Genomic DNA, 27,993 nt, shown 5'->3' on the forward strand with positions numbered 1-27,993 from the left:
TCCAAAATTGTCGCACAATCGCAAGAGAAACGTCCAAGGCAATCAGTCGCTGTCAGACTGCACACTGCCTTCACACACCAATTCCAATGCCTTTCTCTAGCAGGCAGTAACACAGTCTGCACCAAGTCCAGATCCTCTACTAACAAGCAGCTCGCTGACGGGGTAGAGCTGCAGTAGTAACTGAAGTTCTTAATGTCCAGCATTGTCTTGGGATCGTAAAAAAAGACAAGAAGAGCTTTGCTTGCCCCAAGAGAAACAGCTGCATCTGAACGCACCACCATCTTACCAGAAGGTAAATGCTTACAATCCACCAACTCTGTCAGTCAAACTCAGTATTCTTAATCATTCACTCTCCATAGTAAATGAGAACCATTAGGATTTTGATGATTAATAGCTTTTTAACCACCTTATACTCAGCTTTTAAAGAGTATTTTAATGTAAAGTGCTTTATATATAAAAACACAGAAAAAATGAAGTGAAAAAATGACAATTTTTATAGAAAATTGTCACCTATGACAAATGATAATATTTTATCATGAGACAAACACCCATATTACCCAACTGTTTTACTTCAGATTTAACCAGATCTTACACTTTTCTATATATTTACAATCTATAGACACAGGTACCAAACATTTGATGAGTTTTATGAGTAATTCACGTATAATGTACAGCTTTTGAGTGTATTCCTACTCCTTTAACATACCTGATTTGAGAATGCATGAAGAGATGAGTGCAATCTGAGCCCTTCTTCAGCAAATATCTATGAAACATAAAACACTTTAAAAATTAACCATCCCTAAGTGTATTAGCATTAGTGCTGTACATGTATTTTCACTTATTAGTATTTGTTCTTAAGGTTTTCTAGGATTTTGTTTTTGAAAATGGCAAAACAGTTTTACATTTACAATTCAATGCAAATATATCATGCTTTTGATTACCAGCTGGTAAACATTTGCAGCACAGACAGAGCACTATTTTTATTTTGATGTGTTTGCAAATAATTGTATAGCTATAAATGTAGTGGTGCTCATACAATCTGATCTGAATCTCAGCGGCTAGAACCGCCATCAAGAATCTTGCAACTTCATTCCAATCCTATTTCACCTTAAATGTGGCCCATGTGGCTGCCACAAGTCCACGTTTCCAGTTGCACGCCGTATTAGTGGCATAACTAATAACTGGAGCAGCCAATTTCCTCATTAATTAAAGGGGCCATTTATTGCATTGCAGTTTATGTTGAGTTGGTGCACGACTAATGTCGCTAACTGAAAGTTGCCTTCCTGCCACCAGAGATATGTGACACTCAGCCCACAAATCCCAATTTTTCCTCAAAAAATATAAGTAAAAGTTGGGTGCAGACAAATTATCTGATCACCTTAACATTAGTCCAACTGCAACACTACATATGCAAGGTTTCAGCTGGCATATGCCAAACTATAGCTACAAAATACGCTGTTCAAATCCAGTGGATACCAGCTCCTAGAAACCATCACTCAACAAAAATTTCCTTGATATCATTTTTAAGAACAGGTTTGAATTATTTTGCAAAACAACAAAGGATACGTCTAATTGCTGTTTAAAATGGCTGCCTCTTACTTAATCCATCCCAGATTGAAAGCAAAAACTACTTTAGTTTATTCAAGAAAGATAAGACACAGCAATTAGTATTCTTACTTCAGCTTGGTGAAACAAATCCTGTGTGGTTTTCAAAAGGCCTTCTCCTCTGAAATAAAGAGAAGAATGTTAAATATGAAACATTTTTAAAACACCATAAGATGACAAAAACAATGCACAATGGTGACCCCACAATTGTTTATAAGATAAAGCAAAGTGCTGCCTCATGAATGAGGTCACATTACAGTGTACGGAACAGCATTCCAAGTTCCTGATCTCTGCTGTTGGCAGAGGGAGGTGACAAAGGGGAAAAGCTATTGGCTAGACTAGAAGAGAAAACGAGAAGTCAGAGCAAAATTTACCCTGAATTACTATCATTCAGCAGAAGAGATCTGCAAGAGTAGAGCGAAAGTTGACTTCCAGGCACTGGGAGATCTAAAAATATTATTGAATTGAATTGACTTTATTTGTTACATCCTTCACACACAAGTAAAAATCTTTGTTACGTCTCCATCTAAATGCACAAAGCGTAATTTATAGTAATTTGTAATGAATAGTATGTACAACAGGACAGTCAACATAACATAGAAATACAGTTATGTCAGCATGAATTAATCGGTCTGAAGGCCAGGTGGAAGAAGTTTTCCTAGAGCCTGTTGGTCCTGGCTTTTATGCTGTGGTATCACTTTCTGGATGGTAGCAATTTGAACAATTTGTGGCTGGAGTGACTCAGGTCCCCAATGATCCTTCGGGCCCTTTTTACGGTCCTGTCTTTGTAAATGTCCTGAGTAGTGGGAAGTTCACATCTACAGATGCACTGGGCTGTCAGCACCACCCTCTGCAGGGTCCTGCGATTGAGGGAATTACAGTTCCCATACCAGGCAGTGATGCAGCCAGTAAGGACGCTCTCAATTGTACCCCTGTAGAAAGTCCTTAGGATTTGGGAACTCATGCCAAACTTGTTTAATCGTATGAGGTGAAAGAGGGGCTATTGTGCTTTTTTCACCACACAGCCGGTATGTACAGACCACGTAAATCCTCGGTGACGTTTATGCCGAGGAACTTAAAGCTGTTCACCCCCTCAACCCCAGATCCATCGATGTCTATACAGGTTAGCCTAGCTCCATTCCACCTGTAGTCCATAACCAGCTCCTTTGTTTTTGCGACATTGAGGGAGAGGTTGTTCTCTTGACACCACTGTGTCAGGGTCTAGATATAATAGATGTGTACGTGTATACAACAAGAACATTCTGATGAATCTGAATTAAAAGAATCCCACTGTTCTTTATGACAACTATCCTATTATGTTAAAAATTAATTTGGATTTTATAATTATGGAAGATTATGTTAGCTTATTAATGGTGCTGAAAAAAAATCACATACACAAAAAAAAATTGCGTTAGTTGGAAATCAGAAATGAAGACATAAAATGCTGGAATTACTCAGCAGGTCAGGCAGCATCTGTAGTTCTGATGTTTATTGATGGTGCCTGACCTTCTGAGTGATGTCAGCATTTTCTGATTTTATTAAGCATTCCGAGTCAGATGTACAATTGATAAAAGGAATGATATCTTCAATCTGATCTGTTAATGTTTGTTTTATAGCTTGTACCACAGGTTCTGCAATGGCATTCACTAATAAATCAGCATTTTCTGTTTTATAAGAAAAGCAACATTATATAGTGGGATAAACAACATATTAGTTTTCTTTCAAGCCTCAATTGTTCTACCATGATCTTATCACTCTCTACAGCAATGTATTCAGTCAGAGAACATTTTTTGTACATGACAAATTCAAAGGTTTTTTTCTTGTAAATTAAAGTTGCAGGAAATCAAAATTTTATAGTCTTAGAAAACAAAAACAGAGCTTTTGGCCACCATGTCTATACTGACTATCAAGTACCTGTCTATACCAATCCCCTTTAAGAGCAGGAGGTCCAAGACTAAAATGCCATGGCAATTCAGGTACATATTAAGATTCTTCTTAAACGTTGTGGAGGTTCCAACAATTTCTTGGCCAGTATGTTCCAGATTCCAACCACTCTCAGGCTGAAGATATTCTTCAGTCTCTTCTAATCTTCTTACTACCCTATCCAAGCCTCTCATAAGTTAACGTACGTGTATGCCATGGAGCCTTACCATCAACTAAGCGGTTTGAGGGAACCCCTGCTCTATCAGATCCCTCATCTGCTTTCTCTGTTCTAAGGAAAATAAATGTAGTCTGTCCAGTTTCTTCTCATAATTGAAGGGAATATCCTGGCAAATCTCCTCTGCACCCTCACCAATGCTTACCACATACACACTTTGTTTTTCATTGCACCTGTCCATACGTGGACTTGTGCATACGCCAATAAACTCAACTTGAGCTTTGGACTGCATACAATATTTCACCTATGTCCTAATCAATGTTTTATAAAGTAGACCTCCTTGCTCTTGTATTCTATACCTCAACCAATTAAAGCAAGCATCATGTACACCTTCTTCACTACCTCTTCAATCCACGCTGCTGCTTCAGGTATCTTCGTGCTTGTACTCAATGTTCCTTTTTCCTCAATACTTCCTATGGCCCCTATATTCACTGGATATGTCCTATTGTCCAACTCCTATTTGAGCGCCCCAGTCACTGCACAAAACATATCACCTCATGCTTGTCAGAATTAAATACCACCTGCCATTGCCCTGCACATGTAGCAGCCAATTGATATCATTCTGTAGCCTAAGCCTAATATACCCCTCAGCTTCAATTGTGTGTCTTCCTACCACGTTCTCATCCAAGTCTCAATGTATATAACATATAGCAATGGTCCCAAAATGGGTTTCTACAATACACCTACAAGTCATAGAAAAGTGCAGCACGGAAACAGGCCCTTTGGCCCATCTAGTCTGTGTTCAGCTATTTAAACTGCCTACTCCCATCGACCTACCACAGGACCCTAGTTCTCAATATCCCTACCATCTGTGTACCTATCCAAACTTCTCGTAAATGTTGAAAATCAAGCTCTGCAACAGTTGCGCTGGAAGCTCATTCCACACTCTCAGCGCCCTCTGTGTGAAGTTTTCACTCATGTTTGCCTTAAAGTTTTCACCTTTGACCCTTAACCTGTGACATCTAGTCCCACACAACCCAAGTGGAAAAGCTTGCCTGTATTTACCCAGTCTACACCCCTCGTAATTTTACACAGAATAATACTGCCTTGATGTGCAGCGAATGACTATGTGATGTACAACCAGTATGTACAAAACGCATAAACAAGATAGCTGAATGGAGGAAGGTGCTTTTCATTACAGGAAGAATTCTGTATATTTCAAGTAACTATTTTCAATTTAAAATACATAAAACTTAAAAAAGCTAAAATAAATTTACTTAAAGATTTAAGGAGTGGACAGCTAGCACCTTTTTCCCAGGGCTGCAATGACTAATACGAGAGGGGATAATTTTAAGGTGATTAAGGGAAAGTATCGGGGGAACGTCAGAGGGAGGTGTTTTAAAAACGCGGAAAGTGGTTAATGCATGAAGCACACTGCCAGAGGTGATGATAAGATGCAGATATGTTAGCGACATTTAAGAGAGCACATTACAGGCCCTTTGGCTCACAATGATGTGCGGACCATGTGACCTACTCTAGAAACTGCCTAGAATTTCCCTACCACATAGCCCTCTTATTTTTCTAAGCTCCATTTACCTATCTCAGAGGCTCTTAAAAGACCCTTTCGTATCTGCCTCTACCACTCTCACTGGCTGTGCAATCCAGGCACCCACATCCTCCTTGTAGCTATTTCCAAGCGCCTTAAAACTATGCTCTCTTGTGTTGGCCATTTCAGTCCTGGGAAAAGGCTGACTATCCACAAGATCAATGCCTCTCATCTTATACACCTCTATCAGGTCACGTCTCGCATGCTCTCCAATTCAGGCAACATCTTGTAAATCTCCTCTGCACTCTCTCTATAGTATCCACATCCTTCCTGTACTATTTTAGAAGGGCATATAGATGCAGGAAAAATGGAGGGCTATGTTGGAAGGAAAAGTCAGAGGAGAACTTGGAATTGGATAAAATGTTGGCACAACTTCATGGGCCAAAGGGGCTGTACTGATCTGTATTCTACGTTCTTAAGAAATTCATCTATAATTAATGCAAAAATTTTAAGAGATTGATCCTATTGCATGTTCAGAAATGGAAAAGGATTGGGATGCTACACCAACTAGATTCCAGGAAAATCACAAACTATCCACAGCTGAATGTGTTGGTAAGCAAAATCACTGAACAAGCATTGGAAACTAGTATGCTTGTGTAGGTAAATAGACAAGAAATGCTAACATAGTCCAGAGTCCACTCTGCTCTTGCCAATTGCTAAGAGATGCAAAATGTATATGACATATCAAACTCCAGAAATGGGAACTGCCAGAGACATGGCACTAGTAGACAGCAGTGGCTGGATAACCACAAACCTACTGCCAGAAATTACATTTCTTCATTTAAAATAAAGTCAGGCACAGCAGTTTCCCAACCACTCTTTCTTTCAGCCACATTCCATTTTAGGATTTCCTGATTTCCATATCACTTGGCTTTGTGATGGATTTTCAGTCAGAATCAGAATCAGGTTTATTAAGATGAAATTGTAGACAAATTTTTATCTTGTATGTTCACTAAAGTCATCCAGGAATGCATCAATAATCACCTGCTAATTTATTTTTACCTTAAGTTAGAAGAAATTATTAAAAAAATATTTCCATGGGGGTTATCAATTTTACCTTGTGAAAAGATACATGGAATATGCCATACTGGACATACTCTGAGCCTGCCGAAGAATCTCATTTTCTTGGTCCTCCCATCTTTCCGTTTCTGCATCTACGTCTGATGTGTGCAAACGCAGTTCCAACCCTAATTTTGCTATCTTTGCCTGCTCCTATAATTAAAACAAAAACATTTTTATTCCAGCTGTTGTTAAGCACAATACATTTAATTCAATAAAGACAGAATAAACCTGCATGGTACATACCACCTACAAATTTCAACTGGCAGAGCTAACCCACATTGTTTCTATACTGAAGAGGTCTTGCCGCAGCTGATGGTTCTCCAAAGGAGGCTGCCCATCTGGTTTCACTCACCTGCCCTTTGTACACTGTCCTTCAAATGCCTACTTCACAATCAATGTTTACAAAGCAAAAACAAAGCATAATTCTTACCTCAGCATCTAGTTTGACTGCTTTAACTACCTTCAGATTTGCCGTGTGCTTCTGTTTCAAACAAAGAAAATATAGAGTTACTTTATTCGTACAACTAGAGAGGGCAAATGATGGCCAGGAAAGCATTAATTGGTTTAAATACAAGAGCTTAAACTTAAGCAATACCATAACACACAATATCTATTCAGTATGCAAAACTCAAAGCCTATGTACAACAGCAAGTGTGCTTGAGACACAAGCAAATTAAATATTATGGAGAAGTGTAAGTTTAAGATGCTCAAATTCCAATAGCCTCCATTAGGCTTTTCCTTCAAATTCCAAATGAATTTCATCTGTATGCAAGTAAGTAAATCTCCCCCAAGAACAGTACAATATGACAACATTTTAGAATGTCATTTTTATTTTAAATATTGTTTATATAAAATAAATTATTTAAACAGTACATTGAGTAGTGAGTCAGTGTAGTTTTAGCTGGAACAGCATAATTACAAACTACACAGCTTTTTAAAGTTGATTTTGAGCCACTGAAATTAAACTGAAAAAATATTGAACCATCTCCTAGCATGAATGGTGTTCAGTTGGCTCCTTAGTAAATTTGATTGTTTTAATAAACATAAAAGATTTCAACTGGTGATTAATTCATCAGGGTAGAGGTCTGGTTTCTTTCCAGTGTGTTGTTTTTAAACCAACATACAAAAGTATGCAAAAATTGAAAATATATTGGATACAATTCATGCTTGAAAATTATCATTGTATGGTTTGGATGATTTTGAATAAATTACATTGGAAGAAAAAGTGCAGAAGCCGTGGCAAAAATCTAAGCAGGCAAGCCTGGAACAATGACATTTATAGTCTCATTTTATTGGCTTCAAATCTTATTGTGATGTGGAAGCATTTTACCTAATACTGTCTAATCTTCCACAGCACTATTATTTGGAGCTAGCTACCAACTTATCCTATCCCCTTAGGGCAACTGCCTAATAATGTCCTTTGCATAAAAAACTTCAATAGTCTCCAAGCAGTCTCAGGCACTAATGAAGGTTGTTGGAAGCTTCTCCAGATGGTGATTAGGAATCTTACTATTTTATCTCAAAGCAGAATCAGCAGGGTCATTGTGGATTGCCAGACAATTTCATTTCTTTATCTTTCAGAATTGTTGAATTTATGCTATTTGACCTGTAACAGATTTGAGATATGTCTATTGTAAATAACTATCGGTTTTATTTGGGCTTTCCTGAGAATGGCACTATAATATTATAGTCTTAAAGAAATCTGCCTTCTTTAAATCTGGTAACCTATGCGATTTTCAATAATATCCACACTTTGGTGATCAGCTATTAATTTGGAGCACAACTTTTCACATATTTCACAGATAAGAACAAACATTTTAATTCATTGAAAAAGTCTTGATTTCAGAATCTACCTTTAACTGCAAGACAAAATGACAAGCTTCTTTTTTTGGTGGAGGAGGGGAGGGAATAAGTCCAAAGTCTGATATATATATATAGGCAATTTTGCCTATTAAACAACCACTGATTTGCAATCATCTATTTCAATTTGTTGTACAGTCAATTCTGTTGTACCCAATTCTGTGAGACGCCTAAAAATTAGTTTTAAGTTTAAACTTTATATTAACTTTAAGTCACATTACAAACTCACCCCTGGTCTAGGTAGTGAAAGGTATGCACGCTTCTCTCCTGGGGAAACAGATGCAAATAAAGCAATGTGAATGAAACAAAATAAGTGGGGAAATTGCAGCAAAATTTCCTGCTGTTTCTTCCAATTCTTAACGCTTAAGATCTTTCAAGTACAAATTAATTATAAAACCCTTCATTGCAACAAAAACAGTGCTGCCTAATAATTATATTTAGCGAAGAGGTTTAATTTTTGCTAAAGATTCCCTCAAAAATGTTTAATCATCATAATCAGGATATATTTCTTTAAATTTAACGTGGCTTTGGTTTTAATCATTTTTCCATTTTTATTAATGTGTTCTGGTCAAATGTCATTCGTCTTCTCAAAAATGTCTTGACTTCACATCACCACAGCACAATTTTACTTCTGTTGCCCTTAGTTCTTTCTCTCTACGCCAAAGGTAAATCTTCTTGAAACCATGGTTCAATGACATCCAATGAATTCTCATCATATCTGTAATTCCTTTCTCTATGTTAACATGCACACATGCTGGACTAGCAGTGTTAAAATTGGATGGGGAAGGTTTTCAATAATCGTGGTAGAAAATTCAAGGGCAGCATCCCAGGGTACACCTTCAAACACAAACAAGTCCTACAGAACATCTTAAGTATCAACATACACAACACTGGGCAGACCAATGGTTGGATGTATGTGCCTAAATCTGCATCTGCCCAAACTGGACTCCCAAACATCTATTAGCATTCTAAAAATACAGTACAATTACCTCAGTCAGAATTGAAACAGCACAGAAGTAGCTGCTGTTCCTTCATTCATATTATTTTCTTTTGATACAGTACTGCCACTGTGTACTTAAATGCCACTTGTTAAACCAGGCACAGTGATGATACAAAGCATTTCAAAAACACTTTCCTTGCCCAAATCATTATGTATCCTGTGCAGCTGCACTGCAGAGTATAATTTGTACAGACTACAGTGGGTCTACTTCTTGGAAAGAAATTGTTTTTCTGACACACAGGGGAAAAAAAAGACTTCAAAACAAACCATAATTATTTATAATAAATCATTATCGTTTATTATCAAAATTCAGAAAACTGCTTTTTAATTAGATTCTTCTATAATTTCATACAATGTATTAACAAAAAGATACAAAAAATTTAAATACTTCTAATACAGACTACTCCTTGCATCTTAATCTTTGGTAAATGTCACTCTTAAAGGAAGCAACTTAAGTTAACTTTGTTGAAAAACTGGTGGTTATTTGACCTTGGCCAAATAAATAAATCTAAAATAATGTAATCTTTAAGAGTATTTGCAGGTTCAGGAAAGTTGAGTATGATGCATACATTACTCCAGAAGCAAATGTAAACTCCATAATGCAGGCTAATAATTTTTTTAAAATATTTAGTCACATCATTCTGTAATCCCATACTAGTATATTTGCTGAAACAGTATTTTAGGTAATTTGTAAGTGATGGTCTACACTGCCCATAGCTTGGTAGATTATGATAAATAGTGTTTTGAGTTGTCAGCACAATTTCAAGTGAACCCATTATTCTACAGTATCTGTTTGAAGCAAATACTTTGTTAAGATGATTTGCAGTTGACAACCTTGAGTGAATAGTTGCATTTCAGCAATCTTCATGTTCAAGTTGATGGAGTTATTTACATGTGCACACTTACTGGCATCAAGTTTGTGGTTCAGTTTTAATCTCAAAGAGCCAATGGGGAATGAATTCTTTATTATCATGAAATATGTTAAAACAAAAATGAGTCCAGGGTGTGAAGTGAGCAGTTAAAGCATTTTTTTCTCTTTTTTTTACACAGCACCTGCACCTTACAGGAACCTGGTCTGGAAATTAAGTTCAAGTTTAATTATCATTCAGCCACTAATGAATACAGCTAAACGAAACAGTGTTACTCTGGGGCTAGAGTCCAAAACATAGTACCAACAGTCACACACAGCACAAGGTACATATGGAACCTATAGGCACATGGAAGGTAGCAGTAAGATACAGTCACACACAGCACAAGGTACATATGGAACCTATAGGCACATGGAAGGTAGCAGTAAGATACAGTCACACACAGCACAAGGTACATATGGAACCTATAGGCACATGGAAGGTAGCAGTAAGATACAGTCACACACAGCACAAGGTACATATGGAACCTATAGGCACATGGAAGGTAGCAGTAAGATACAGTCACACACAGCACAAGGTACATATGGAACCTATAGGCACATGGAAGGTAGCAGTAAGATACAGTCACACACAGCACAAGGTACATATGGAACCTATAGGCATATGTAAGATACAGTCACACAAAAAAAATATGGTCCTTGCATCCATGAATGTTGAGGCAGTCTGCAGTCTGCTTGTCTTCTGCCAAGTAAACACTGGGAGGCAGTATTGCGTCCAGCCCACTCTGCTGGTCCAATGCCACCCCTGGGCAGCTGCAAATAGTCAACAACACGGCTTAAGGCCTAGTTCTTGCTACAACCAAGGCAAAACAGCTCCCCCGTCGTTCGCCAAAAAACCAAGAAGTTGGACTTGTAGCACTCCACACCACCAATGTCCAACAGGGTGTTGCAATTGCAAGAAAAGCAACTAAGATGATCACTCGCTGTTAGCCTGCACAGCTCCTTTACGCACTGATGCCTGTCTGTCGCAGTCGGCATCACTCATCATCATCCGAATCCTTCCATTTCTCCACCAACTCATTGATACATTAAATTCTTAATGTCCAGCAGGGTCTTGTGCTTGTAAAAAACTTTTAATAAAGACAACAATGCCTTTGGTTGGCCTCATAGAAACCACTGCACCCGAGCGCGTCATTTTTCTGAAATTATGCTGCATACACAATGGATCTACTTGTCACACAAGTGGAATTTATGTTAATTCCAATGAATTAACTCATTCTATAACAGAAGTGGTGGGGAAAGGGGGGAGGGTTGTTGAACATCGGTAAATGTCATGTCAACCACTTTTCAAGTTGTCTCACAGTTTCTTTAATAATACAATGCTCATATCCCCTTAACATCCACTCTTGAGGTCTCTGGGCCACCAACTATGAGAAGGCCTATGGGGGTAGGATTAAGGTGGTCAGGAATCTAATAATTTCTGCCCATCTGAACATAAGGATTCTTAGCAGTCTGGAGAAATGGAGAGATCTTGGGGTCTGTGTCTATAGATCCCTCAAAGTTACCACGCAAGTTGATAGAGTGGTTAAGAAGGTGTACGGTGTGTTGGCCTTCATTAGTCAATGGACTGAGTTCAAGAGCTACCAGGTAATGTTGCAGTTCTATTGAACACTTGAAGTGTTGTATTCATTTTTGGTCACCTCATTATAGGAAGAGTGTGGAATCTTAAAAGAGTGTGCAGAGGTGATTCACAATAATGCTGCCTGTATTAGAGAACATGTCTTTGAGGAACATTTGAGTGAGCTAGGGAGTGAGCTTTTCTCTTTGGACCAAAGAAGGTCAAGAGGTGATGATAACAGGCATGAATAGAGTGGACAGCTTGCACTGTTCCCTCAGAGTGGCTAACACACATGCACATAATTTTAAGGTGATTTGAGGAAAGTGGGGGGGGGGGGGGGGGTCAAAGGTCTTTGTGTTTTTACAGTGTGTGGAATGCATTGCCCGGGTGACGGTACAGGCAGATACGTTGGGGACTTTCCAGAGACTCATTGGCATGTGGAAGGAAGGAAAGTGACTGTGTGTGAGGAAGGGGTTAGATTAATCTTCAAATAGTTATAAAAGTTGGCACAACACCATGGACTGAAAGACCTGTACCGTTTTATGTAATTAAGTCAGGAAAATATGATGGAAGGATACATATAAGTATATATTATTAATAACATGTTAGAGTGATGAGAATTAGAATTAATCTGTCAAATAAGGTATGTTATAGTAGAGAAATACATCTGAATGCTGTTGTAGGACACTATTTGGTAATGAATTGTGTCGAGGAGGATCAGCTTCAATGACTGTTCTGCATTCTTCAGTAGTCCATGGTGAAATGGGTCCCAGACAGAGCAGCGATTGGGGTAAAAATGGGCTTCAGAGATAGTAGTGATTGTGGTGATGAACATACAAGTGAGTAACAGATGAGTTCCAGTGGTAATAATGATTGGAGTATGTCATACGTGGATCTAAGACTAGTTTGGATCGAAATGGAAGAGACCTCTGGAATATCAGGACTCCTGATTAAGTGCTGAGACAACGCCAGTAGATGGCGATGTTGTACCATGATGAATTTGCTGCAACACCATTCTTAATTCTGAATCTTATCCCTGTTTTGCTCATAACAAGTCACTTGAAAATACCACAAGAGAATGTGCCATGGATTCTATTATTATTATTATATAGAACTGAAAAGCTCAAGATAATTTACAGTTCCAGGGTTCCTTAAATTAATGTGTCAAATTTTGGATTTACATTTGAATTAATTAATTACCAAATAGTAAACTCAGATTAATAATTACAGCTTAGAAGATAAAGCCTCTCTTTTGTTAGTGTTTATTAATATACAATATGAGTAAGCAACTATCTTAAGCACTAATGAGTGCTACATTTCTGACTCACAGCACCAATGTTCAGCACTACCAATGTACTTTAGTTTGAACATTCACTCGCCTCTGCTCTTACTACAGTTAGCGTTTTTTCATCTTTAAAATATGTACATCTACAGAAATTAATTACAACATTCAGATACAGAGTTACATGAAAATGCATAATGTGATATTTCTTTAAGTAGAAAAGGAGGAAGGAAAATCACTTTGCCAGATTGGGGCATGAAGGGAATTTAATCTGCGGTTTTCTTATCATCTTGCAAATATTAAAGTTGGATCGTATCAGATATTCTGTGGGAGCCAAGTCATACTGCATTGTATTATTAAGATACCAATATGCTCAAGAAAAGAGTAGACTTAGGTAGTTACATAAATTTCAGAAGATTTTGATATTGTCCTTGAAGGGTAGAACACTTGTCAGGGCTGAACAGAGATGACAAGCTATATCCCATTACTACTTCACAGAACAAACCAATGATCATATGCATAGACAAAGGAAGAAGAGAGTTGAGATTACTAGATGAAACTCAACTTGGTATGTGCCAACTACAAGATGAACTAAATTTAGTACTGGGCTTCACAATATGCAGGAAAAGTATGTAGTCATTTCCTATAGAATGGAATGAAGCTGGTTTCAGGCTGTTGTCTTGGTGAAAACTTAGTCCCTCAAGCCAATATAACGTTCTGTGCTCTTGTACTGCAGATTAGACCTGGCAGATCAAAAATAAAGATCTGGAAGCCTAATACTCCATCATTTTAACTTTCAGGAAAGATGTTAACTTTCTCAATAACTGTTGCAGGAATTACCTTTTAAAATATAAATATCAGGTTAGTGGGGTGGAATGGCTGGTTGTTGATTATTCTAAATATCTTTGGCTGTCCTGTAAGAAACTGGTGGCACCAATTCAAAATTTGCAGAATGAAAGCTTACTAGGTGTATTATATGACAAAAGGTCCCCCGAAACAGTTGATCATCTGTCACATAGTATACAGGTTATGCTTTTACAATATCCAATGTGGCCATTACAGGGTAAATGCTGAGATGTTTCCACCAGTTGGACAGTTTCAAATGAGGGGCCAGAGTTTCAAGTAAGACTGTAGATCTTAGGTACGGAATTAGAATGTTCAACCCATCGTATCTGCTCTGCTATTCGATCATGGCTGATTTATTTTCTCTCTCAACCCCATTCACCTGCCTTCTCCCCATAACCTCCACTTTAAATATACCTAATGTCTTGGCCTCCACTGCCATCAGTGGCAATGAATCCCACAAATTTACCACTCCTAGCTGATGAAATTGCTCCTCATCTATGTTCTAAAGCAGGGGTTCGCAACATGGGGTCCACAGGCCCCTTGTGTAATGGTATTGATCCGTGGCATAAAAATGCTTGAGAACCCCTGTTCTAAAGGGTCCCCAATCTATTCTGAAATTGTGCTCTCCAGTCCTAGACTTTCTCACTATTATAAACATCTACTCCATGACCACTCTATCCAACCTTTCAATATTTAGTAGTTCCAATGAGATCCCCCCCTCATTTTTCCAAACTCCAGTGAGGACAGGCCCAGAGCCATCAAACACTTCAAATGTTAACCCTTCCATTTTGGGATTATTCCTGTAAACTTCCTCTGACCAAACCCAATGCCAGCGCACTCTTGTTTAGATATGGGAGCCCAAAATCGCTCACAATACTCTAAGCGTTATGAAACCTCAGCACTGCATTCTAGCTTTTAAATTTGAGTCTTCTCAAAATGAACCAGAATCAGAAGCAGGTTCAATATCACTGGCACATCATGAAATTTGTTGTTTCGTGGCAGCAGTACATTGCAATACATAATAAATAAAATCCATAAACTACAGTAAGAAATATATTTTAAAAATAAATAGTGCGAATAGAGAGCAAAAAAATGAGGCAGTGTACAGAGATTGCTGTCCGTTCAGTAATCTGATGGCAGAGGGGAAGAGGCTGTTCCTGAAATGTTGAGTGTGTGTCTTCAGGCTCCTGTGTCTCCTACTTGTTAGTAGCAATGGGAACAGGGCATGTCCTGGGAGATTGTGATCTTTAATTAATGATGACTTTTTGAGGTTTCACCATCTGAAGATGTCCTTGATAGCCAGGGAGGCTGGTGCCAATGATGGAGTTGCTAAGCTTGTAACTTTCTGCAGCTTTTTCCAGTCCAGTGACTCACTCCTCCATATCAGACAGTGATATAACCAGTTAGAATACTCGACATCTGTAGATATTTGCAAGAGCCTCGAACTCCTGATGAGGTAAAGCTGCTGTTCAGCCCAGGGTAGATCAGAGATGCTAGCACCCAGGAACTTGAAACGTTCACCCTTTGCACTGCGGATCCTTCGATGAGGACTGGTGTGTGTTCCCTCAACTTCCCCTTCCTGAAGTCCACTATCGATTCCTTGCTATTACTGCCATCGAGTGCAAGTTTGTTGTTACAACATTGCTTAATCAGCTGATCTATCTCACTCCAGTACGCATCCTTGTTACCATCTGAAATTCTGCCAACAATAGTTCAGTTACCGGCAAATTTATAGTTGCATTTCAGCTGTACCTAGCCAAGGGTGTAGAGAAAATAGAGTTGTGGGCTAAGCACACATCCTCGAAGCGTGCCAGTGTTGACTGACAGCGAGCAGGAGATGTCATTTACGATCTGCACTTCCTGTGGTCTCCCACTGAGGAAGTGAAAGATCCAGTTGCAGAGGGAGGCACAGTGGATCAGGTTCTGGAGTTTGTTGGTTATTACTGAGGGGATGATTGTGTTGAATGCTGAGCCGTAACCAACAAAGAGCAAGCTGACATAGGTATTGCTGTTGTCCCGATGATCCAAGGTCGAGTGAAAAGCCAGTGAGATCTCTTCCACTGTGGCCCTATTGTGGCGATAGGCAAATTGCACTGGGTCCAGGTCCTTACTTAGGCTACACTTGATTCTGACCATCAGCAACCTCTCAAGGCCCAGCAGATGTTAATGCCACTGGGCTGTAGCCATTGAGGAAGCTCACCCTGCTCTTCTTGAGCACTGGTAGAATCAGGTCGAAACCTCTGACTGCATCACTGAGAGGCTGAAGATGTTCTTGAACTCTCCCACTAGTTGGTTGGCACAGGTTTTCAGTGTCCTATCAGGCACACCAAGACCGCCCGACACTTTGTGAGGGTTCACCCACTCAGAAGGCCTCCCAGACAGATCTGCTGCATGGATTTGCACCAGTATAGTCTTATTCTCTCTTTCAAAGCATAGTGTTGAACTCATCTGGGAGTGAAGCATCACAGTCAATCATAATGGCAAGTTTTCTGTCTCTAATTTCAAAAAGAATTATTTTTTTCACTCTTCGAATGCCCTTTGTATGAACGTTGTATAGTTCCGAATCACCAGTCTTGAATGCCACATACCTAACCCTCAGCAGACTATGAATCTCCTGGTTCACCCACAGCTTTTGGCATAGGTATGTCCAGTATGTTCCCAAAGGCACACAGGTCTTGACGAAGTCAGAGACAAATGTGGCATATTTGATCGGCTTCGAAGATGCCAGTTTACCGACTCAAAGCAGTCCTGCACATGCTCTTTCGCCTCCCTTGACCATATCTTCTTGGTCTTCACAACTGGTGCTGCAGGCTTCAGACTCTGCCTATACACCAGGGGTACACATACAGCCAAGTGATCAGACTTTCCAAAGGCAGGCATGGGATAGTATGATCAGCATTTTTGATGGTGGTGTAACAGTGGTCAAGTGTGTTGGCTCCTCTGGTGCCAACAAATAGATAACCAATGAATGCCACTTTTACATTCTGAACTTTACAGTCAACATTTGCAACAGTCATAATGTACTACTTACTTTTTTAAAAATATTGTAATTCTTTAGAATTCATTAGCTTTTCCTCAGAACCCACATTGCACACGAGCTAAATGAGAATTCAATTTCAATACAAAGAACACTTAAACCTTAGACTATTTACCTCTACGGCCTTCAAACACATCATTGATTTCTTTCAGCAGGATGGACATATCATTCAGTTGTGACTCCCAGGCCTCACAAAAGACTTCTAGATTCTCCCTGGCAATCTTACTAGAAGGGTGAAGAGCCAAGGTCTGTGCAGCTGAAATGATCTGAGAACAAAACAGAATAATTTACCTGACAGTACAAAGGACAAGCAGGTATTATTAAAGATGTTAGGACAGTAAGCCTTGGAACTGTGCGCATCCTGCATGCAGAGACTAAATAAAAATGTTTAGACCGGGATTTAAGCTGTGGACTGGATTTAGAGGATACCTTTGAGTAGCAGTCATAAGAAAATTATATTCTTTTAAAGTATAACATTAAACCAAACAACATAGATAATAAGATCTGGATTTAAGCTGTGGACTGGATTTAGAGGACACCTTTGTGTGGCAATCATAAGAAACTTGTTGCTAAGCATAAAATTAAAGCAATCACCAACATAGATAATAAGATGGTCACAACCTAGAATCATGAAGCAGTGTGGTCTTGCTTCAGCACAAAAGGCCATGGTTCCACTGACTTAATGACTCCAGTCTCATCCTATGAGGAACTGTTAAACAAAATTTAACTACTTCCTCATTCAAGGAAACGTTTGGTCCCATTTGTAGTTTTTTTTGTCATATTTATATCTTCTAAACATTCACTGAGAATCAATGTGAATAAAAGTTGGGAAATAATTCCCTGTTCACCCACCCCATTTGTCTGGTGCATGTAATATGGTGTATTGAAAACTAAATGGGAAGGTTAAAATGCATATTCTTAAAAAAATTTGAGGTTCAAAGTTATGAACTAAAAGAAACTCTTGACTGATCAAAACAGATGTAAACCCACACCCTCAAACTAAGTATCATGCGCACTACACAAACTTACTACAAACCGTCCCTGGAAGATGATAAACAGAAAATAACGCCATACCTGTGGACCAATGACCTGAAACGTTTCTTCTGCATGTAAACAAGTAATTTCCAAGGGTTCATTTCCTGAAATGTGTCGCAGCAATCGAGAAGTCTGCATGGAGGGGTTGGTGGAAGAAAGTACAACAGCAAATTAATTCAACATCTGATTTACTCACGGTGTAACAAAATTCAGCATGGATTCCAGTTAGCACAACTGTAATAAAACACATGCTCCCCTAGGGTTTCATTCAAAAATAATCATTAGAGGTCACTGACCCTTGGACTTTTTCCCTGTATGACATAAATATTACGAATTTAATGCAGAAGAGTATTATATCACTGAAATGGCATGTTAGAATCCATAATTTCAAATCCTATATTGGCATGTTGTTTAAGTGCATTTAATAGGGGTGTATTTATTGGCTGACACCAAAAAGACACTCAGGTGATTTAAACCACAATAAATTCATCATCGTCCATAAAAGTAAACCACCCCCTTTTCCTGAATGGCCTGCACAACACCAGGAAAAGTTGCATTCTTAAAGCTCTCTGGAGTAAGCAAACAGTTAAGCTTTGGACCTAATTGCTTTTGTTGTTATGTGCATCCTTAAGGGTGGGGTACTGTGGTGAACTATGTGCCTGTCGGGACACGCCCCTGCTGACTGCTCCTGTGGCTCCTCCCACAGGCCCCTGTATAAAGGAGACCTGCGGCCTGAAGATCGGCCTCAGTCTCCAGGACCTTGTATGATAGACACTCACTCCTGGTTCCTTCTTCCAGTCAATAAAAGCCGATATCTCGCCTACGTCTCAGTGTGAGTTATTGATGGTGCATCAATTTTATTGACTGGAAGTTTTAAAACATGGAACCCGTTTTGCGTCCGGACCGGTTGGATTTGGACCCTCAAGACCCTGACGCAGCTCTCGCTTTTGAACACTGGCTTGCATGCTTCCAATCGTACGTGGCGGAGCTTCGTGCGACTGAACCCGCCGTTATGCACAGAATCCTGCTCTCGAGGGTCTCCTCCAAAGTTTACTCCTTTATCCGGGACCTGCCGACCTACGAAGGGGCACTGGACGCCCTCAAACAACAGTACCTGCGGCCGGTGAACACCGTCTACGCAAGACATCGTTTAGCTACCCGGCAACAGCGGCCTGGCGAATCGTGCGCTGAGTTTCTCCGAGCACTACAGACACTCGTCCGAGCTTGTGACTGCAAGACGCTCACGGCAGAACAGCATGCGGAGCTGCTGGTGCGAGACGCCTTTGTGACGGGACTGAGGTCAGTGTACATGCGCCAGCGGCTGCTGGAGAACTCGGATCTTACCTTAAGCTCGGCGATAGAGAAGGCCAACGCTCTAGAAGCTGCGCGGCATAACGCCGACGCTGTCCAGTCGCGCGATTCCCCGCCGGTTCCGTGGACGCCTCAGACCCCGCCACCGCCGGCTCCCGGGAGCGAATTCGCCAACGCCGCCGCCAGTCGCCATTCCACGAGCTCCCCGACCCAGACCACGGCTGTGGCCCGTAAGAAACTCGTGCCTTGTTATTTCTGTGGCCAAAAGAAACATCCTCGACAACGCTGTCCAGCGCGAGAAGCGACCTGCTCCAGCTGCGGAAAGCGGGGCCACTTCGCCAAGGTCTGTAAGTCTCAACCTCGAGCGGAGTGCAGCGCTGCGGGTGAAACGTGGGGGCCGCCATCTTGCATGCCGGGATGTGGGCGGCCATCTTTGTCGACGTCAGCACGCCCCGCCCCCGACCCTCCGATGCTGACCGGGTACCCCGGATGTGAGCGGCCATCTTTGTCGGCGTCAGCATGCCCCGCCCCCGACCCTCCGATGCTGACCGGGTACCCCGACGGCGATCCCACTCTGGCCACTGTGACCCTCGACCAAAGCGCCCCACACCAGCTTGCAAGATCCATGATGGACATCCAGGTGGAGGGGCATTGGACTGGATGCCTGTTTGACACGGGCAGCACTGGGAGTTTTATTCACCCGGACACAGTGCAACGCTGCGGACTCGCAACACGGCCGGTCAGTCGGAGGTTCCATTTGGCCTCTGGGTCGCAGTCCGCAGACATCCGGGCGGGTTGTGTAGCGACTTTGGTGGTGCAAGGCACAGTATATCGGGACTTTGAACTGCTGGTCATGCCTAATCTGTGTGCACCTGTGCTATTGGGGCTGGACTTCCAGAGCCATCTCGAAAGTGTGACTATGGTATACGACGGGCCCCTCCCACCACTCACTGTCAAGAATCCTCAGTTTTGTGGGACTTCTTCACATACCCCGCTACTGACCACACACACACACGGACACACACATCCCATCCAGAACCAGGCCAACAGCTGCGCTACCGACACTTGCAGCCTCTCCACTCTCAAGATCCCTCCCCCACCGCTGTTCGCCAACCTGACCCCCGACTGTAAACCTGTGGCAACCAAAAGCAGGAGGTACAGCGCGGGGGACCGGGCCTTCATTCGGTCGGAGGTGCAGCGGCTGCTCAGGGAGGGGATCATTGAGCCGAGCACAAGCCCTTGGAGGGCCCAGGTGGTTGTTGTTCGGACTGGGCAGAAAAATAGGATGGTGGTGGACTATAGTCAAACCATCAATAGGTTTACGCAGCTTGACGCATACCCCCTACCCCGCATCGCGGATATGGTCAACCAGATTGCTCAGTATAAGGTGTACTCGACAATAGATCTGAAATCCGCTTATCACCAGCTCCCCATCTGCCCAGAGGACCGCCCCTACACCGCCTTCGAGGCGGGCGGCCGGCTCTATCACTTCCTGCGCGTCCCTTTCGGTGTCACGAATGGTGTCTCTGTCTTCCAGAGGGAAATGGACCGGATGGTGGACCAGTACCAACTGCAGGCCACATTTCCCTATCTGGATAACATCACCATCTGTGGTCATGACAGGCCAGATCACGACGCCAACCTCCAACGGTTTCTCCAAGTGGCCGCAGCTCTGAACCTTACTTATAACAGGGACAAGTGTGTTTTTGGTACCACCCGCCTTGCTATACTTGGGTATGTCGTGGAAAACGGGGTTATTGGGCCTGATCCCGAACGTATGCGCCCCCTGTTAGAGCTCCCTCTTCCCACCACTCTCAAGGCCCTCAGACGGTGCCTGGGGTTTTTTTCCTATTACGCCCAATGGGTCCCCCATTACGCAGACAAGGCTCGCCCCCTGGTCAAGTCTACCTCGTTTCCCCTCTCTGCTGAGGCCTGCGCGGCCTTCAACTGCATTAAAGCGGACATTGCCAAAGCTACGATGCATGCAGTGGACGAGACCGCTCCCTTCCAAGTGGAGTGTGATGCCTCCGATTTCGCTCTGGCTGCTACCCTTAATCAGGAAGGCAGACCAGTAGCATTCTTTTCTCGCACCCTCCAAGGCTCTGAAATTCGGCACTCCGCGGTGGAGAAAGAAGCCCAGGCCATAGTGGAGGCTGTTAGGCACTGGAGGCACTATCTTGCTGGCAAAAGATTCACTGTGCTGACCGACCAGCGCTCGGTTGCGTTCCTGTTCAGCAACCAACAGCGGGGCAAGATCAAAAATGATAAGATTTTGCGGTGGAGGATAGAACTCTCCACCTACACCTATGATATCCTGTACCGGCCTGGCAGACTCAATGAGCCCCCTGATGCCCTATCCCGGGGAACATGTACTAGCACACAGCTCGACCAGCTGTACGCCCTTCATGCACAACTTTGCCATCCGGGGGTCACCCGATTTTACCATTTTGTGAAAGCTCGGAACCTGCCGTACTCCCTGGAGGACATCAGGACGATGACCAGGGACTGCCAAATTTGTGCCGAGTGCAAACCGCACTTCTACTGTCCTGACACGGCACAACTTGTCAAGGCCACCCGCCCTTTTGAACGCCTGAGTGTTGACTTTAAGGGCCCCCTTCCCTCCACTGACCGCAATGTCTATTTTCTCAGTGTTATTGACGAGTTCTCACGGTTCCCCTTTGCCATCCCCTGCCCCGACACCACTGCCACGTCCGTCATAAAAGCCCTGCGCCAGCTCTTCACTCTGTTCGGGTATCCCTGCTATATCCACAGTGATAGAGGGTCCTCCTTTATGAGTGAAGAGCTGCGCCAGTACTTGCTAGCTAGGGGCATTGCTACCAGTCGGACCACGAGTTATAATCCCCGGGGTAATGGCCAGGTAGAGCGGGAGAATGCCACAGTGTGGAAGGCCACACTTTTAGCCCTCAAGTCCAAAGGGTTGCCGGTCTCTCGATGGCAGGAGGTCCTCCCTGAGGCACTGCACTCTATCCGCTCTCTGTTATGTACGTCCACCAATGCCACCCCTCACGAACGCCTATTCTCTTTTCCCAGGAAGTCTGTCACTGGGACCACCCTACCAGTTTGGCTGACGTCCCCGGGGCCAGTGCTGCTCCGGAAACATGTGAGGAGCAATAAATACTCCCCGCTGGTGGAGAGGGTTCACCTTCTCCATGCGAACCCCCAGTATGCTTACGTGGTCTTACCTGATGGGCGGGAGGACACGGTCTCCATCCGCGACCTGGCACCCGCAGGTGCAGCAGACCACTACCCTGAAGGCTCTCCGGTAACTGTGAACCCTGCACCAGAGGTGACACCGTACTCACCAGGCCCTACACAGACTCCTCACGACACTTGTATACCGGGCGTTTCGTACGCATTTATACCAGGCGCCTCGCACATGCATGAGGGATCACCGGCGCCTAGTGGGCAAGAACACGCGCAACCCCCGTCCCCTGTGCAATCGCCAATGTTGCCGGCACCTATGCAGTCACAGCCGGTGATACGTAGATCGCAGCGACAGATTCGACCGCCTGATCGGCTTGACTTGTAAGAACCTTCGCTACATGAGGACTTTTTCAAACGAAGGGGGGGTGAATGTGGTGAACTATGTGCCTGTCGGGACACGCCCCTGCTGACTGCTCCTGTGGCTCCTCCCACAGGCCCCTGTATAAAGGAGACCTGCGGCCTGAAGATCGGCCTCAGTCTCCAGGACCTTGTATGATAGACACTCACTCCTGGTTCCTTCTTCCAGTCAATAAAAGCCGATATCTCGCCTACGTCTCAGTGTGAGTTATTGATGGTGCATCAGGTACACACCCTGAGAACACTTCAATTTTAAAAAGGTGTATGTTCAACAGCAACTCTTCTGCTCTTGGGGCCCTGCTACTTTGTACTTGGTGAATTATGTCAAAAAGACATTTGATGTTCAATACTTGTAATGTTGCCTAGCTACAGCTAATCTTCTAATACTTTCCCTCCTGCAGTGCTTATGACATCACTCTCTGTTTCTTAATCAAAGACTGACTCATTTTTCTGTCCATTGCAGATTCCCTCTTAGTCTGATTTGTGTACTCTGTGGACATGGATTATACAGTAACCAATAAAATGACAGGATCCAGCTGCAGTACTTTATAAGCATTTGAGAAATAAACTGCATAAGAGCGAGCAGTACATTAACTGCTGGTGGTGGGAAACAGAGATCAGTAATTATTAAAGCAATTGAATTTTGAGGCACCTATGAAAGGGTGAATTCCAATGAGACAACATTGACAGGAGGGGAACTGAAAGAAAAGGCCCTCTGCAACTAAAATTGAAGTTTTCCACATCCACTATTATAGGTACAGGTGAAAAAGATATTCTGTCATGGAAGTATGGTAGGGTAAGACTGCCAATATTTGATATAAATGTAATCCATCCCACAGTGAGCATTACATAGTGAATGCCCTAAATAAAGTGCCTGCATAGAAGATGACAGGACCAGGACAAATAGGGTTCGCAATTTCCCTGGTTCAGGTGATTTTTTTTGTCTTTCTGTCATAGTTGCCAATGTGAAAGGGTTTGGAGTACCATCACCAATTCCTGCTGTGCCACCTTTAACTAAGTGCACACCATGCACCCATTCATTCACAGAGAAGCAAACTTTCTTAACTATGAAAAAGGGTCCAGTGCTTTCCTGCTGTATTTGATTAATAAACTCTTCTCAGGCTTCCAACTCCACCATCTTCATCAGGGATGATGCCAGGGCATATCTAGTCCAGTGGTATTTATAACCCTGTAGTCCGTCCCTCCCGATTGGTTACTCCTCATCCCAAAAGCCATTGGCATGGCACTGTAGTTGAAGTCCATCATTTGACCATTACAAAGGTAATGTTCTGCCACCGTTGACTTCTCTGAGTAAACCAAACGGTTACACCTCCCACGCTCCTTGATGTGGGTTTCCACCACGTGCCCTGTCTGGCCGATTTACGCTGTTCTCCACTCACAGGAAATGCTGTAAAAACTCGCCGATCTGAGTCCCAGGTCATCTTTGACTGGTATAAACTGTGATTTGAGCTTCCTTACAGGTCTGTGAATGGTATTAATCCACTACTTCTTCAGGATCCTGGTGATCCTTCCAGAAACCGTGGGAATATAGAGAAGACAGGAGGTAGAGAGGGGTTCCTCCTCATTATGTTTCCTGATTTTTCCATTGGATCTGTTAAGGGACCAATTGACTTCCTTCACATTTTGTCTGTGCAGATAGCACCACAGTCATCACTCAGAAGGCCACGATGCTGGACAGTTGGGCAGAGCATTTTGAATCGTTTAGATCAGACCATCCACTATAAATGAGGAAGCAATCGATCGTCTCGATCAAGTAGACATCAACCATGAGATGGACTCTCTTCCCCAAGAAGAGGAAATCAAGAAAGCAATAGGTCAGCTGTCAAGTGGCAAGGCTCCCTGAGCAAATGCTATACTAGCAGAGGTCTACAAAACAGGAGGTTCACTCATCACCAGCAAACTGACAGAGCTCTTCCAGACCTTCTGGGAGAAGGGTCGGATTCTGCAAGAAATGAAAGATCATTCATTTTACAGCCGTACAAGAGGAAGGGAAACCACCAAGCAGGTGATAACCACAGAGGCATCACTTTGCTCTCAGTAGCTGGGAAAATCCTAGCCAAAGCCCTGCTTGACATCTGAACGAGGTCACCTCCCAGAAAGTCAGTGTGGCTTCAGGAAGAGGAACTATCAACATGACCTTTGCTGTGAGACAACTCCAAGAAAATTGCCAGGAGCAGAACCGACAGTTCTACACCACCTTTATTGATCTTTCCAAGGCCTTCGACAACTTGAGCCAAGGTGTTGAAGATCATGGCAAAATTTGGTTGCCCTGGCACATTCATCACCATGGTCAGCCCATGATGGTGACTGTTCTGTTGCTTTCTCAATCACAAATGGGGTCAAGCAGGGATGCGTGCTAGTGCACACCCTCTTCAGCATAAGGGTTGCTAACTGATGCATACCAGGACGGTGATCCTGGAACCCACATCAAACATAGGATGGATGTAAGCTGTTCCACTTGCGCAGACTTCAAGCTGTTACTAAGGTCAAGGAGACCGTGTTGAGAGACTTACTATTCACTGACGACTACACTCTGAATCCATCATGCAGGACATCACTGACAAATTTTCCAGTATGTGTGACAATGTCAGTCTCACCACCAGTGCCAATATGATGGAATAAAGCTGTCCTTATTGATGGGTCAGCAGGGGAATAGGTGAGCTGTTTCAAGCTGCTGGGTATCAACATCTCTGAAGATCTATCCTAGGCCAAACATATTGACACAACTGCAAAGAAGGCACAGGAGTGGCCATATTTAATTAGGAGTCTGAGGAAAAGTTGACATGTCACCAAAGACTCTAGCACACTTCTACCGTGGAAAGCATTCTAACTGGTTGCATCACTACCTGATATGAAGTGACAACTGCACAGGATCATAAAAGGCTGCAGAGGGTTGTAACATCAGCCAGCTCCACCATGGACACTAGCAAGAGCATATTCAAATGCTGACACCCACTTTTAACATTTTTCCCCCCTCCACCTTTAGAATTCCGAACAGTTCATGAATGTATGAACACTACCTCACTATTTTCACTCTCCCTTTGCACTATGTTTATTTTTTCAATATATATTTCTTATTGTAATTTATAGTATACTGTATTTTATGTATTGCACTATACAACAAATTTCACAATATTTGTCAGTGACAGTAAAACTGATTCTGATTCTGTTACTAACATGCTGTACTCACAAGGCTCTCTGATATTTACACTTGATGGTTACTACAGGTGTTTGTTCACTCACTCCTTAAGACCAAATGCTAACATTAACAAACTTCCAGTCCTGATTTTAAAGAGCAGCATCAGTTTATTAGAAGAAATAAATCCGTAAACTCTGATCATCTTGGAGACGATGTGGAATTTCTAGAAGCCACAAATCCCAATTCAGAGGCTAAGATCTACAACACATTCCATATATTTATCCCACATGCACATTCAACAGTTTCAGAACCAAACATATTTCAACCCCCACCTCAGAGAGCTGTTCCTTTTGCTCAGACAGTTTGCTGGTACTTTCAGCCAGCGCCTCCAAATTTCCTTCAACCCCAGAGGCCTTCAGTTCTTTGAGGACAACGTGCTCTGTGTAACATTTCAGAAGCTCTCCTGCTGACTCCAAAGCTGTATTTTGAAGCTAAGGAAGAAAGCAAGAAGAATTATTTAAAAATATCACATTACATCAGTTGAACAAAAATAAAACCTATTTAAATTATAAACACGATGATGAACAGCTTCAGCTTGAAATGTCTACTGTTTATACCTCTCTGTAGATGCTGCCTGACCTGGTGATTTACTCCAGCATTTTGTGTGTGTTACTCATATTTAAATTATATTTTTTGGATTGTCAACTAATTTTGAATAATCTTGATGGCTTACATTAGAATTTAAATTAATCCTTCCCACAAACAACAGATAATCTTATCAAGACAATGCTCCAACTGTGATTTCTATGTTTGATAATACATTCACACACAATCAGACTCTACCATTAAATGCAAGCACCTATATTTATGAACAGGATTGACAATGATAGTAGCACAAACAATGTTAAGTTCCTGCATACAGCTCATTTAAGAAAATGAATTATACATTAAGTCCAGATGATTGGGAATTAATGTGATTTTCCTTACTCATACCTGTATAAGCATAATTTTAACTTCTGAATTAAAGAACTCCAACAGCACAGTATCCTTTAACTCTGGTTATCAGCTTGGCCTCTGATCAGCTTCAGCAACGTCAACAAACATTGCCCTTATGATAAATTGTCTGAGATTACACCTTGGATTTAGGAGCGGAGCTGATTACAGCTCCCGATGATTTTAGCTTTCTTAGAATTATTTATCACTTACCTCTCTCCTCAGTTCACTCATACACTGTCTTGTCTTAATAATGGCCAGCTCCATTTCTTCTGTAGCTTCTTTGGCTTTCAGACATTGCTGTTTCAAGAGAATAGAGCAGGATGAAAGACAGTCAAAACTAAACCACTCTCTGTATCTAGCTTAAGGAACAACCTGAAAGCAATCTGAAACCAACTAATACTTCATCAAGTATTATGTTCGACTATAATAAAGACTCTAAATTTCCACTTTACGTGCATTTTTCCTAAACGACTGTTTGCTTTACTGATAACTCCTTTTCCTCAGCACTTTGAATCCACAAGTATTTTACATAGCTTTCATTCTGCATGCTTGAACCTCAAAATAAAGACTGCTCCAATCTACTGGAAAATCTTTTACAAAGCCTCAACCTATAAAACAAGATTCATCATTTGGCATTCCGTTTTCTTACATCCTAGCAACATTATCTTACATTATTCTTGCTTACATGACGAATAAGGTATTTTAATATATTTATTCATTGAACATAAAATCGTAAAAATTTTTGAATTCCTCTGCAAATCTTCATTTATACATACATTCAGAATACTTACAAGTATAATACAATGTTAAGCATCCTGGGATATTGATGTATTCAGAAAATCACCGTATGACTCTGGAAGTTAAAGTTGTGTTTTCTGAAGAACCCCAGCCTTCAAGGCCAAAATGCACCACTTACATCAATGGCACGTGAACGAATTTGGCACTTCCTTCCCTACATATGAAGCACTGCGGCTCAGGAAAAATACTATACTCTTGTAGTAGGAAGTACACATCAACAAGCACTAGT

General features: G+C 41.9%; 1 protein-coding gene across 2 annotated transcripts in view; it reads right to left on the reverse strand.

Moving 5' to 3' along the window:
• ctnnal1 (catenin (cadherin-associated protein), alpha-like 1) overlaps positions 1 to 27,993 on the reverse strand; it is a 285,354-nt gene that overhangs the window by 11,646 nt on the left and 245,715 nt on the right. For both annotated transcript variants that reach the window (XM_059972319.1, XM_059972320.1), the window contains exons 8-16: positions 27,177 to 27,263; positions 26,303 to 26,461; positions 17,957 to 18,049; positions 16,998 to 17,148; positions 8,461 to 8,498; positions 6,802 to 6,852; positions 6,367 to 6,521; positions 1,678 to 1,726; positions 707 to 763 (exon numbers count right to left, since the gene is read on the reverse strand). In XM_059972319.1, the coding sequence (XP_059828302.1) occupies positions 707 to 763; positions 1,678 to 1,726; positions 6,367 to 6,521; positions 6,802 to 6,852; positions 8,461 to 8,498; positions 16,998 to 17,148; positions 17,957 to 18,049; positions 26,303 to 26,461; positions 27,177 to 27,263 (840 nt within the window). The remainder of the gene's footprint in view (positions 1 to 706; positions 764 to 1,677; positions 1,727 to 6,366; positions 6,522 to 6,801; positions 6,853 to 8,460; positions 8,499 to 16,997; positions 17,149 to 17,956; positions 18,050 to 26,302; positions 26,462 to 27,176; positions 27,264 to 27,993) is intronic.

The sequence above is a fragment of the Hypanus sabinus genome, chromosome 6, assembly GCF_030144855.1.
Source record: "Hypanus sabinus isolate sHypSab1 chromosome 6, sHypSab1.hap1, whole genome shotgun sequence".
Classification (NCBI taxonomy): domain Eukaryota; kingdom Metazoa; phylum Chordata; class Chondrichthyes; order Myliobatiformes; family Dasyatidae; genus Hypanus; species Hypanus sabinus.